The 13,923-nt window shown below is 41.3% G+C and overlaps 5 gene segments (V, D, J or C); all 5 read right to left on the reverse strand.

Annotated features, from left to right (window-relative positions):
* Positions 1-1,656: 1,656 nt before the first annotated feature.
* LOC125878755 (Ig heavy chain V region 5A-like) lies at positions 1,657-2,147 on the reverse strand. The segment is given in 2 exon segments: positions 1,657-1,961; positions 2,063-2,147. Coding segments are annotated over 2 exon segments (351 nt in total).
* Positions 2,148-2,880: 733 nt separating this feature from the next.
* LOC125878748 (Ig heavy chain V region 3-like) lies at positions 2,881-3,548 on the reverse strand. The segment is given in 2 exon segments: positions 2,881-3,357; positions 3,462-3,548. Coding segments are annotated over 2 exon segments (366 nt in total).
* A 1,094-nt stretch (positions 3,549-4,642) lies between these two features.
* LOC125878754 (Ig heavy chain V region XIG14-like) lies at positions 4,643-9,450 on the reverse strand. The segment is given in 3 exon segments: positions 4,643-4,965; positions 9,172-9,248; positions 9,343-9,450. Coding segments are annotated over 3 exon segments (351 nt in total).
* A 641-nt stretch (positions 9,451-10,091) lies between these two features.
* Positions 10,092-10,755, reverse strand: LOC125878739 (immunoglobulin heavy variable 3-33-like). The segment is given in 2 exon segments: positions 10,092-10,541; positions 10,645-10,755. Coding segments are annotated over 2 exon segments (444 nt in total).
* A 1,140-nt stretch (positions 10,756-11,895) lies between these two features.
* Positions 11,896-12,458, reverse strand: LOC125878758 (Ig heavy chain V region XIG14-like). The segment is given in 2 exon segments: positions 11,896-12,270; positions 12,372-12,458. Coding segments are annotated over 2 exon segments (348 nt in total).
* Between the last annotated feature and the right edge of the window lie 1,465 nt (positions 12,459-13,923).

Consider the following 13,923-nt stretch of genomic DNA (forward strand, 5'->3'; position numbering starts at 1 on the left):
CAACATGAGTCATTATCTTTAAAAAAGTATTTTCAAAAAGACACAAACTTCTTATAATTAAAATAAAAAAGGACGATTGTAATTACTTCCATAATACTTTGAATAGACCAGCACCTTCCTAGTCTTCTCTCAAAGCACTTAAACACTACATGACACATTCACCCATTCACGCACTAGTGGCCGAGGCTACCACAGAAGGTGCCACCTGCTGTTCATCTTAAATGCACTCATACTCTGATGAAACAGCAATCACAAGCAATTTGGGATTCAGCATTATGCCCAAGGATACTTTGACATGCAGACTGGAGGAGGTGGGGATTAAACCATCGATCTTCTGATAGATGGATGACCTGCTCCTGAGTCTAAGCTGCTAAGTTTATCAAGAGTGTGAAATAGTTGAATTGTAAAATTTGAATTAAAAAATTTCAAACATGTAAAAAAAAATATGGTTCAAATGAAAAGCTAAAATTTAATTAACTCTGTTTAAAAAAGACTGACAAGAGCTTAATGAACAAAACAAAGTGATTCTGTCTCTGCTTTTCCTGTAATCCAGGTCCAGGACACAGTATTTGTCCACAGGTAACTTGTGTTTAAGGCCTGAAACCAAAGCAAACCAGCCAATTAAAATGAGTACTGCAGGTTTTTGTACAGCTGCTCAACCAACTCCAGTCACTGTGGCTGTCGAGCACAATAATAAACAGCAGAATCTTCAGTCTTCAGGCTGTTCATCTGCAGATACAACTGCTGTCTGCTGTTGTCTCTGGAGATGGTGAACCGACCTTGAACTGACTGAGAGTAGAGCTTGCTGCTACCACTACCACTTTCAATCCTGGCAACCCACTCCAGTCCTTTTCCACGTGCCTGTCTGATCCAGTGCATATAGTAGTCACTAAATGTGAATCCAGAGGCTGTACAGGTCAGTCTGTGAGATTCTCCAGGCCTTTTAATCACTGGTTCAGATTCTGTCAGAGTCTGACCATCAACACCTGTCAAGACAAACAAAAAAATAGTCAGTAGCTGTAAGTTCACAGGTTTTTGAAGACAGATTCAACTCAAGATTGGTGAAAACCTTCACCTGCCCAGCAGATAGTTAAAAGCAGCAGTCCTGTCCTATAGTCCATCATGTTAAACTGTGTGTCCACTGTTCTCTGTCCTCCTCTCTGCAGTCAGATAAGTAGAGGTGGAAGATATCTGAGTTTTGCATTGACTCCTCCTTTGTTCACACTCTCCACAAAGCTTTATTTTTTTGTTGTGACTAACTGTATTTTGAGTTTGAGCATGTCACTGTATCTCTTGCAACTTTCATTTGGTTTCCACTTCTAACCTGATGTCATTGTTATCCTTGTTTTACTGTAACATTTGAATATGCTTATTTACTCAGCAGAGGATTTTGTCCAAGGCAACATACAAAAAATTGAATATTGGTACTGTTTATCAATTATAGTTATTAAGTGGAAGTTATTATATCATTACATTGGTTTTGGTTTGATCAAAACCTTGCTTAGTTTCACAAAGACCATCAACATTTCATCTGAAGTTGTTTTTTGTCAAAATTGAGATTTTGTGTAACGTCTGGTCTGAGGGCTCCTCCTCTGGTGGCTTCATGTTACAAGTGTTCAGGCACTGAGGGGTTTTGTTCAGGTGTGATGCTTTGTGTCACTGTGGCTCTCTGGCACAGTAATACACAGCAGTGTCTTCAGGCTGCACATTCTGTCCGTTTAGAGTCACTGTGTTGCTGGAAGAGTCTAAGTTGATACTGAACTTGTTTTTAAGTGAATCTTTGTAGTATGAATCTCCAGTATATTTCATTCCAATCCACTCCAGTCCTTTCCCTGCAGGCTGTCTGATCCAAGCTGTGCGATAGCTGCTGAGAGAATAAGAGACCTGACAGGTGATGGTCAGACGTTGACCTGGCTGCACAGTCACAGAGGCTGGCTGTGTCAACTGTTGACACTTCACACCTGTGGAGGAAAACATGTTGAATATTGAATGAGTGTAATAAGAGTGAACAGTCAGTGTGCTGTGATCATACTGTCAGTGTCTCTGCCTCAGTGAGACTCACAGGATCCAGCAGCCAGCAGCAGCAGCAGCACAGCTACAGAGAACATGGTTGGTATTGAAGGTGATCTGATGGGAGCTTCTCTTCTTCTGCTGCAGCTGACAGCATGATATCAAATCTTTATAGCAGACTGTGAGGAAGTTCACTTTGCATAGACAAGGACACTGACAGGCTATAAATGGACAGGACTGTCCTCTGTCAAAGCTTGGAATTATAAGGCTTCTTTTTTTTTACTCATTTCTCATTTTTTGAAACATTAACTCAAAGCCTCTGTGACAAAATCACAGAGCTGGCAGTTATTATTCAGGGTCTGAACTTGATGGACTGTCAGAGATGTTTGTTAGCTCAGCTCATTATATTTCACACCTGTAATAAGAAACCAAGTAAATGTATGAACCCACCTGGTAGTGAAGTTATTCTTGCATCAGCCGTTCTTGTAACAGCTATTTGTTCAGATTAAACTGATCAGGGATGAAATGGACTTGGCCTCTCTAAATAACACCTGCCCTGAAAGCACACATTGAGTCTGTACACAGGTAGAGTTTGTTTTCTCCCTGCTGGATAAGGCCTAATGCTTATGTCTTAGTTTTGTCCTTAACACCTTTTTCATTCATTATGTGTTCAACTTGGGTATTTTTGATCATTATATAACTATTATGATTTCTTTCTTCAATAGATGAAATATACCAGAAAATGCCTCACACCTGCCTTACAAAATAACAGATGGGAATATTATTAACCAGTACATTGTTATAGAAAAGCACATGTTGGTGAAAAACATAAAAAAGAGGAAGTCACAAACCACAGCCTCTGCTGGTGCTTTCACAGTGTTTTATTTTATTTTATTTTTTTTTCTCGGTATGTGGAGGTATGATGTTGGTTTGACATGACATTTTCGATAATCTCTTGCTGCCCCCTGCTGGTGATTGTAAACATCAGACGTTTTAGGTTTTTGTAAAGCCTCTCTGCTTACTTGTATCAGTGTGTGTGGCTGGCACAGTAATACACAGCAGAGTCCTCAGGCTTTAGGTTGGACAGTCTCAGATACACCATGCTGTTGCTATTATCTCTGGTGATTTCTATACGTCCTTGCACACTGCTGACATAACTTGTTTTACTTGCATCACTCCAAATAGTCCCAATCCATTCCAGTGCTTTCCCTGCAGGTTGTCTGATCCAGTGCATTCCATGCTGACTGAAAGTAAATCCAGTTCCCCTGCAGGAGAGACTGAGGGCTTCTCCAGGTTTTTTCACCACTGACGTGGAGGGAATGGACTCCAGAGCCTGGCCATTCAAACCTGTCAAAGAAACAGATGTGAAAAACGACAAGTGAGAATGAGAGAGCACAGAACATTAAATGTTTGCAATTTTTATCTTTGTATTGCAGCATAAAGTAACTTACAGGGCAGACAGAGCACTGTCAGCAGAACAGACAGTTTGTCCATCATCTTGAGACTGAAGATGTGAACTGCTACACACTAACCAAGAAGCCAGTGGGAGGACAGAAGTATACCTTCTGAAAACTCTGGATTTGCATTGGGATTTTTTTGAGGGAGGGGCTAATATAAGATATTGTTCAAATACAAGAGAAGAATATGTTACATGGATGTTTTTACAGCACTGGTTTCACTGACAAATGGATTCACTTGCTACAATACTTTGTGGTTTTGATTCATTCAAACAACCATATTATTGGAGCAAAGTTTGACAAAGTCAGCCCTCCTTGCAAGTATTATTAGTATAATTTATTTATTTGCAATGTCTCCTGGGTTGTTTCTGTTTCCATGAGCTCATCAGGAGTGTCTGAAAAAGGATTTGTATCAGGAAGGAGACAGGTGGTGGACAGAAACTACAGGAACACTGAATGAACCTGTTTCATATTTCAGCAACTTGAATCTTCTCTCATTATCACCTGTACTGCCCTCTCCCAAGTTCAGTCATATCTCACCATACAGCCACATGATTGGAGTAATCTTGCACACTGACTTCTCCGTTAAACACCATGCCTATCTCATCACCAAAACTGCATTTCTCAAGTTGTAAAACAAAATTTATCTTCACACATCTCTGTCTTTCTGCTGCTGAATCACCTAATCGATGACTTCATCACATCCAGACTTGACTGCTGTAATAGAAGTCTTTATGGTACACCCTACAAACTCCTGAGACTCCAGTACATCCAGAACAAAGCTACTCACTCAGTCCTGCAACCACATCACTCTTGTCCAACAGACACAATTTAAGTTCTCCTCTACACTGAACAAGTTCTCCATGACCAGACACTCTCCTTACCTCACCAGCATCACCAACCTCCTCCACTCCCACACTCTTTCCCACAACTGACTGATGCTAATAATAATTGTGTTTTGTTTTATTGTTTGTTTTCCAGTATTGATGTTCTGGAAGTAAAACTGACTTCATAAAGATTTTCTTTTTTTAGATGATAAACCTTTAAAGCATTTTTTAATACTTAAATTTTTTTAAATAAAATATGTGAAAGCACAATTATTATATAAATGTGGGATACAATACATAAATGTAATATTTCTCTCTGTACTGTAACAGTGAGCTGGTGTTGAAATCATTAGTGGTCTGAGGGCTCCTCCTCTGGTGGCTTCATGTTACAAGTGTTCAGGCACTGAGGGGTTTTTGTTCAGGTCTACTGATGCTTTGTGTCACTGTGGCTCTCTGGCACAGTAATACACAGCAGTGTCTTCAGGCTGCACATTCTGTCCGTTTAGAGTCACTGTGTTGCTGGAAGAGTCTAAGCTGATACTGAACTTGTTCTTCAGTGAATCTTTGTAGTATGTGGTGTATCCAGAAGCTGCCATTCCAATCCACTCCAGTCCTTTCCCTGCAGGCTGTCTGATCCAGTGTGTTCGATAGCTGCCCACAGAATAAGAGACCTGACAGGTGATGGTCAGACGTTGACCTGGCTGCACAGTCACAGAGGCTGGCTGTGTCAACTGTTCACACTTCACACCTGTGGAGGAAAACATGTTGAATATTGAATGAGTGTAATAAGAGTGAACAGTCAGTGTGCTGTGATCATACTGTCAGTGTCTCTGCCTCAGTGAGACTCACAGGATCCAGCAGCAGCACAGCTACAGAGAACATGGTTGGTATTGAAGGTGATCTGATGGGAGCTTCTCTTCTTCTGCTGCAGCTGACAGCATGATATCAAGTCTTTATAGCAGACTGTGAGGAAGTTCACTTTGCATAGACAAGGACAATGACAGAGAATTAGAAAAAAGGACTGTCCTGTCACATGTAGTCAGAGCTTGGAATCGTCTTATGTAAAATGTATTTTGATACACATGAAAGAAAACATATTCAGGATTTAAAACAATAACTATGAATTGTTTTCCCTTTTTTTCCACAAAGCTGCTTCGTCAGATGAGTCAAATTAAAACATTTACATTTACACACAGATCAACAGACTATTTAATGTCTGCAATAACAACATATAGGCTATGGGAGAGCTTCAATTACACTTGTCTGAATTAAGCACTTGGATGTTTGTGTGTGTGTGTGTTAATGATGCTGGGCTAAATTTATTTCTGTGAATCTGAAATGCTGGGTTGTGACTTGTTTTACATGCTGAGTTTTTGTACAGTGTTGCTGCTTCATGTGTCACTGTGTGTCTCGAGCACAATAATAAACAGCAGAATCTTCAGTCTTCAGACTGTTCATCTGCAGACTGTAGTGTAATATTTACTATAGTGTTCGTACTGTACCTTTAAACTGACCTTTAAAAGATACATGTTGAAGCAATATAATCTGTGCAACTGACAAACTACACACTGGTTTAATATTTCATGTATTCTTATGACACACACACACACTCATTGAGCACTTAAGCACTGTGGTGGAGAAGTAACTAGGACTCACTGTGAATCATTTTTAAAAATAGCATGAGGATGGGTTCAGAAAACACTAGTGGAAAGTTAGGGGAATTGCAGTTTGTCCTGATATGACCCTAGAGGGGGAAGGACTAAAAAAGTGCTGAGTCAGCAGAAATGTGACACTGATATGGGGGGAAGGACTAAAAAAGTGCTGAGTCAGCAGAAATGTGACACCTTTATGATCAGCGCCCAGTGGAAAAGTTTAAGAAAAAGAGATGACTCGGCAGAAATTCTACGATAAAAGAGCGAGCGCAAACAAAGAAATTTCAGTCTTGCTCCGGAGCTTGACTCATTGAGTTGTGATGTGTTTGTTGCCTGCGAGAAACTCAGTTGCATCTGATTCTACGTGTCTCCAGTGATTTTTTGACCTCTGAGTATTTGAGTTTTTGATATCTAATGGAAGACAAAGAAAGTCCGTTTGAGAAGAGAAGAGCGAGGTCGCGAGCTTTCTGGCACGGCTCGGGACCTTGACTTTTTTGCTTCGACAAGATACACCTGCTGTCTGCTGTTGTCTCTGGAGATGGTGAACCGGCCTTGAACTGACTGAGAGTAGTTTTGGCTGCTACCACCAGCAACAGCTGCAACTCACTCCAGTCCTTTTCCAGGAGCCTGTCTGAGCCAGGCCATCCAGTAGCTACTAAGTGAAAATCCAGACATTTTACACGTCAAGGTCAAAGTCACATCAAGGTGGTGCACAATTTAGAACTATGTAAACTCAAGATGAGTGAAAACCTTCACCTGCCCAGCAGATAGTTAAAAGCAGCAGTCCTGTCCTATAGTCCATCATGTTAAACTGTGTGTCCACTGTTCTCTGTCCTCCTCTCTGCAGTCAGATAAGTAGAGGTGGAAGATATCTGAGTTTTGCACTGACTCCTCCTCACAGGGAGGAAACAACTAGATTAGGATTGTCATTCAGTTTTTGTTTGATGAAAATGTCAAAGAGCTCTAATATTGGGCTCCAGAACCCCCACTACCCTCAAGAATAAGAATGGCTGAAGGATAGTATGAATATTAACTTTATATCATTCTAAGTTGGCACATTTAAGGCTTCTATGACATTTTTCCAATTTAATATTTCTAAGTTACCTTAAACATTTAGGACCTCAGCAACATTTTTTTTTCAAAAAGCAGAAATCATGCTTGCGGCCTTGTCACTCCTTTTTAAAGCCCCTACAAGGAACTTTCATTTTGAGTTGATTTTGGCGACCCTGTGGACAAAAGCGGTAGCGTAATGTTTTGCCGGAATTAAGCCTACATTTCCCATGAGCTCTAGCGCGTATTGTTGTAAAGACGCTTGCCTGGCTCGGGCATGTGTTTGTTTTGGGGATGAATGAAACAACAAGATGGGAAAACTTTGTCCCTGCTCCTATTGGGGATCCCAGCTCACCTCTGCCGCACCCCAGCTCCACCTCTCCGGCGTAAGCGCCACTGCCGCCGGGGTAAACGCAGCAGTTGGCTGGTAAGGCCGAAGGCCTGTTTGGCGAGCACTTCCACGGCTTCTTGGACTGAGTATGGAGCGGTGCCTCGCCTCTTTATTTCTCGGCACTCACTGGACCCTGTCGACGCCTGGCCAGTACCTGTGGTCGGCCGGATGAGGTGTTCCAGCCCCGCCTGCCCCTGCTCTCCTCATACCCGCTGGCTCGGGGTGAATCTGCGCAACCTGCGGCCTCTGTGTGTGGCTCCTCGGACAGCTAACGCTGTGGACCCGCCGGCTCCTGCCAGGATTGGGCTGGTAAATGCTAGATCACTAGCGAACAAAACATTTATCCTGAAGGATTTCCTGACTTCCCGAGGATTGGATTTTCTCTGTGTGACTGAGACATAGCTGACTGTTGGTGAGTCCAGTGCTTTCACAGAACTTTTACCCGATGATTGCTGCTATTTTAACTCCCCACGGACGTCGGGTCGAGGAGGAGGAATAGCGACTATTTATGAGAAAAATATAAGCAGCTAGGTAAAATGACGTGTGCCGTCTGAGTGCCGTAAATCGCTTCGTCCTGGAAGCGACCTGGGACAGACCCGTACACAGTTTTTAAAGGTATGGATATACACTATAAAGAAATAGCTTATCTTCACACCAATGGTCTCATTTGCTGTTGTAGGTCACGCACAGACATCAGCAGAAACGAGAGACTTTTGCATATCCAGTTAAAAGTTCCTTGTAGTGGCTTTATTTCAACACCTTGAGTCTTCTCTAAAGTCATACCTCATGATACATGCACATGTTTGGAGTGATCTTGTACACTGACTTCTCCTCCAAACACCATGCCTGTCTCATCAACGAAACTGAATTTTTCCAATTGTAAAACATAACTTATCTCCACTCATCTCTCTCTTTCTGCTGCTGAATCACCTGATCGATGCCTTCATCACATCCAGACTTGACTACTGCACTTATAGTCTTCATGATACACCCTCCAAAGTCCTTGAACCATGACCCCATGCTGTTCACTTACTCCTGCACCACATCACTCTTGTCCAACAGGTGAAGTTCAAATTCCCTCTCTATACTCACAAAGTCCTCCACGACCAGACCCCCTCTTACCTCACCAACCTCACCAAACTGATAATAGCTGTGTTTTATTTTGTTGTTTGTTTTCCCCAGTAATGATGTTCTGGAAGTGAAACTGACAAAAAAGGTTCAATTCTTGTTCGACAATGAGCATTGAAGCAACTGATTGTTTTTTTTCATTGCTTCATTTTTTTTAAATAATATGTACCAATTTAAGAAAGCACACGTCCTTTAATGAATGTAGGATAATATACATTAATGTATCTGCGATTATAATGATCAAATTTTAAACTGAGAACCATGTTTAAAAGTCTCTCTGTTTCTCTATAAAGGTTCCTCTCTGTACTGTAACAGTGAGCTGGTGTTGAAATCATTAGTGGTCTGAGGGCTCCTCCTCTGGTGGCTTCATGTTACAAGTGTTCAGGCACTGAGGGGTTTTTGTTCAGGTCTACTGATGCTTTGTGTCACTGTGGCTCTCTGGCACAGTAATACACAGCAGTGTCTTCAGGCTGCATATTCTGTCCGTTTAGAGTCAGTGTCTTGCTGGAAGAGTCAATGCTGATACTGAACTTGTTCTTCAGTGAATCCTTTATGAATTGGGTACATCCAACACAGTTTTCTCCAATCCACTCCAGTCCTTTCCCTGCAGGCTGTCTGATCCAATTTGTAGCATAGCTGCTGAGAGAATAAGAGACCTGACAGGTGATGGTCAGACGTTGACCTGGCTGCACAGTCACAGAGGCTGGCTGTGTCAACTGTTGACACTTCACACCTGTGGAGGAAAACATATTGAATGAGTGTAATAAGAGTGAACAGTCAGTGTGCTGTGATCATACTGTCAGTGTCTCTGCCTCAGTGAGACTCACAGGATCCAGCAGCCAGCAGCAGCAGCACAGCTACAGAGAACATGGTTGGTATTGAAGGTGATCTGATGGGAGCTTCTCTTCTTCTGCTGCAGCTGACAGCATGATATCAAGTCTTTATAGCAGACTGTGAGGAAGTTCACTTTGCATAGACAAGGACACTGACAGGCTATAAAATGACAGTGACAATGACTGTCCTTTGACAAAGCTTGGAATTATATAGGTTGTTTATCTACTCATTTCTCTTTTTTTGAAACATTAACTCAAAGACTGACAGGTAACATTTGTACATGTAAATGTATGAACCCACCTGGTAGTGAAGTTATTTTTGCATCAGCCGTTCCTGTAACAGCTATTTGTTCAGATTAAACTGATCAGGGATGAAATGGACTTGGCCTCTCTAAATAACACCTGCCCTAAAAGCACACATTGAGTCTGTACACAGGTAGAGTTTGTTTTCTCCCTGCTGGATAAGGCCTAATACTTATGTCTTAGTTTTGTCCTTAACACCTTTTTCATTCATTATCTGTTTAATTTGGGTATTTTTGATCATTATTTGACTGTTACAATTTATTTTTTTCAATAGATGAAATATACCAGAGAATGCCTCACACCTGCCTTACAAAATAACAGATGGGAATATTATTAACCAGTACATTGTTATAGAAAAGCACATGTTGGTGAAAAACATAAAAAAGAGGAAGTCACAAACCACAGCCTCTGCTGGTGCTTTCACAGTGTTTTATTTTTTTATTTTTTTATTTTTTTTCTCGGTATGTGTAGTTATGATGTTGGTTTGACATATCATTTTAGATGATCTCTTGCTGCCCCCTGCTGGAGATTGTAAATATCTGACGTTTTAGGTTTTTGTAAAGCCTCTCTGCTCAGTGTGTGTCTGGCACAGTAATACACAGCAGAGTCCTCAGGCTTTAGGTTGGACAGTCTCAGATACACCATGCTGTTGCTATTATCTCTGGTGATTTCTATACGTCCTTGCACACTGCTGGCATAAACTGTTTTACTTGCATCAAACCAAATAAGCCCCATCCATTCCAGTGCTTTCCCTGCAGGTTGTCTGATCCAGTGCATTCCATGCTGACTGAAAGTAAATCCAGTTCCCCTGCAGGAGAGACTGAGGGCTTCTCCAGGTTTTTTCAACACTGAAGTGGAGGGAATGGACTCCAGAGCCTGGCCATTCAAACCTGCCAAAGAAACAGATGTGAAAAGAGACAAGTGAGAATGAGAGAGCACAGAACATTAAATGTTTACATTTTTTTCTTTGTATTGCAGCATAAAGTAACTTACAGGGCAGACAGAGCGCTGTCAGCAGAACAGACAGTTTGTCCATCATCTTGAGACTGAAGATGTGAACTGCTACACACTAACCAAGAAGCCAGTGGGAGGACAGAAGTATACCTTCTGAAAACTCTGGATTTGCATTGGGATTTCTGAAAGGAGGAGCTAATATATTTGGCTCAGATATTGTTCAAATACAAGAGAAGAATATGTTACATGGGTGTTTTTACAGCACTGGTTTCACTGACAAATGGATTCACTTGCTACAATACTTTGTGCTTTTGATTCATTCAAACAACTATATTATTGAATCAAAGTTTGACAAAGTCAACCCTCCTTGCAATTATTATCATTTATTTATTTGCAATGTCTCCTGGGTTGTTTCTGTTTCAATGAGCTCATCAGGAGTGTCTGAAAAAGGATTTGTATCAGGAAGGAGACAGGTGGTGGACAGAAACTACAGGAACACTGAATGAACCTGTTTCATATTTCAGCAACATGACTCTTCTCTCATCATCACCTGTACTGCCCTCTCCCAGCTTCAGTCATATCTCACCATACATCCACATGATTGGAGTAATCTTACACACTGACTTCTCTGTCAAACACCATGCTTAACTTTTCACCAAAACTGCATTTTTCCAGTTGTAAAACATAACTCACATTCACTCATCTCTCTCTTTCTGCTGCTGAATCACCTGACCAATGCCATCGTCATCTTTAGATTCGACAACTGCAATAGTAGTCTATATGGTTTACCCTCTAAAGACTCAAGACTCCAGTATATCCAGAACTCAGCTGCTCACTTACTCCTGAAACAAAATCACTCTTGTCTTGTCCAACAGATACAATTCAAACTCCATCTCTACACTCTCAAATTCCTCCCCGACCAGACCCCCTCTTACCTCACCAACCTCACCAAACTCCTCCACCCCAACACTCTTTCCCACAACTGACTTTTTCTTATAATAACTGTGTTTTGTTTTATTGTATGTTTTTTCCCAGCAATGATGTTCTGGAGTTGAAACTGACCTAATAAAGGTTCAAGTCTTGTCAGACAATGAGCATTTAAAACAACTGATTTTTATCATTTCTTCAAAATTTTACAGACCATGTATAAATATGTGAAAGCACAACTATTTTATAAATGTGGGATACAATGCATTAATGTATCAACAATTATAACAAATTTCAAACTGAGAACAAAATCTGGAGACTGTAACAGTGTTGAAATCATTAGTGGTCTGAGGGCTCCTCCTCTGGTGGCTTCATGTTACAAGTGTTCAGGCACTGAGGGGTTTTTGTTCAGGTCTACTGATGCTTTGTGTCACTGTGGCTCTCTGGCACAGTAATACACAGCAGTGTCTTCAGGCTGCACATTCTGTCCGTTTAGAGTCACTGTCTTGCTGGAAGAGTCTAAGCTGATACTGAACTTGTTCTTCAGTGAATCTTTGTAAGATGTGCTCCAACCTTCACCTGCTCTTCCAATCCACTCCAGTCCTTTCCCTGCAGGCTGTCTGATCCAAGCTGTGGGATAGCTGCTGAGAGTATAAGAGACCTGACAGGTGATGGTCAGACGTTGACCTGGCTGCACAGTCACAGAGGCTGGCTGTGTCAACTGTTGACACTTCACACCTGTGGAGGAAAACATGTTGAATATTGAATGAGTGTAATAAGAGTGAACAGTCAGTGTGCTGTGATCATACTGTCAGTGTCTCTGCCTCAGTGAGACTCACAGGATCCAGCAGCCAGCAGCAGCAGAGCTACAGAGAACATGGTTGGTATTGAAGGTGATCTGATGGGAGCTTCTCTTCTTCTGCTGCAGCTGACAGCATGATATCAAGTCTTTATAGCAGACTGTGAGGAAGTTCACTTTGCATAGACAAGGACACTGACAGGCTATAAAAGGACAGGACTGTTCTTTGTCAAAGCTTGGAATTATATAGGTTGTTTTTTTTACTCAATTTTCCTTTTTTTGAAACATTAATTCAAAGCCTCTAAAATAAAATCACAGAGCTGGCAGGTATTATTCAGGGTCTGAACTTGATGGACTGTCAGAGATGTTTAGTGACGCAGCTCATTATATTTCACACCTGTAACAAGAAAACAAATAAATGTATGAACCCACCTGTGAAATTATTTTTGCATCAGCCGTTCCTGTAACAGCTATTTGTTCAGATTAAACTGATCAGGGATGAAATGGACTTGGCCTCTCTAAATAACGCCTGCCCTAAAAGCACACATTGAGTCTGTACACAGGTAGAGTTTGTTTTCTCCCTGCTGGATAAGGCCTAATGCTTATGTCTTAGTCTTGTCCTTAACACCTTTTTCATTCATTATCTGTTTAATTTGGGTATTTTTGATCATTATTTGACTGTTACAATTTATTTTTTTCAATAGATGAAATATACCAGAGAATGCCTCACACCTGCCTTACAAAATAACAGATGGGAATATTATTAACCAGTACATTGTTATAGAAAAGCACATGTTGGTGAAAAACATAAAAAAGAGGAAGTCACAAACCACAGCCTCTGCTGGTGCTTTCACAGTGTTTTATTTATTTATTTATTTTTCTGTATGTGGAGGTATGATGTTGGTTTGACATATTTTAGATAATGTCTTGCTGCCCCCTGCTGGTGATTGAAAACATCAGCGGTTTTAGGTTTTTGTAAAGCCTCTCTGCTTATGTTTGATTTATCACATAGACTGTATTTTGGGCACAGTAACACACAGCAGAGTCCTCGGGCTTTAGGTTGGACAGTCTCAGATACACCATGCTGTTGCTATTATCTCTGGTGATTTCTATACGTCCTTGCACACTGCTGACATAACTTGTTTTACTTGCATCACTCCAAATAGCCCCCATCCATTCTAGTGCTTTCCCTGCAGGTTGTCTGATCCAGTGCATTCCATACTGACTGAAAGTAAATCCAGTTCCCCTGCAGGAGAGACTGAGGGCTTCTCCAGGTTTTTCTCAACACTGAAGTGGAGGGAATGGACTCCAGAGCCTGGCCATTCAAACCTGCCAAAGAAACAGATGTGAAAAACGACAAGTGAGAATGAGAGAGCACAGAAAACTCTGGATTTGCATTGGGATTTTCAAAGGGAGGGGCTCATATATTTAGCTAGCATGTTGTTCAAATACAAGAATGGGGGAAGAGAGAGGGGATGACATGCAGCACAAAAGGCATGCACAATCTATTTGACACCTACAGGAGACACCTGGGACCCCAGGAACGCTGCTCACTGGCCAAAAAATTTTTTTTCTTGCAGCCCAAAAAGCAT

The sequence above is a fragment of the Epinephelus fuscoguttatus genome, linkage group LG19, assembly GCF_011397635.1.
Source record: "Epinephelus fuscoguttatus linkage group LG19, E.fuscoguttatus.final_Chr_v1".
Classification (NCBI taxonomy): Eukaryota; Metazoa; Chordata; class Actinopteri; order Perciformes; family Serranidae; genus Epinephelus; species Epinephelus fuscoguttatus.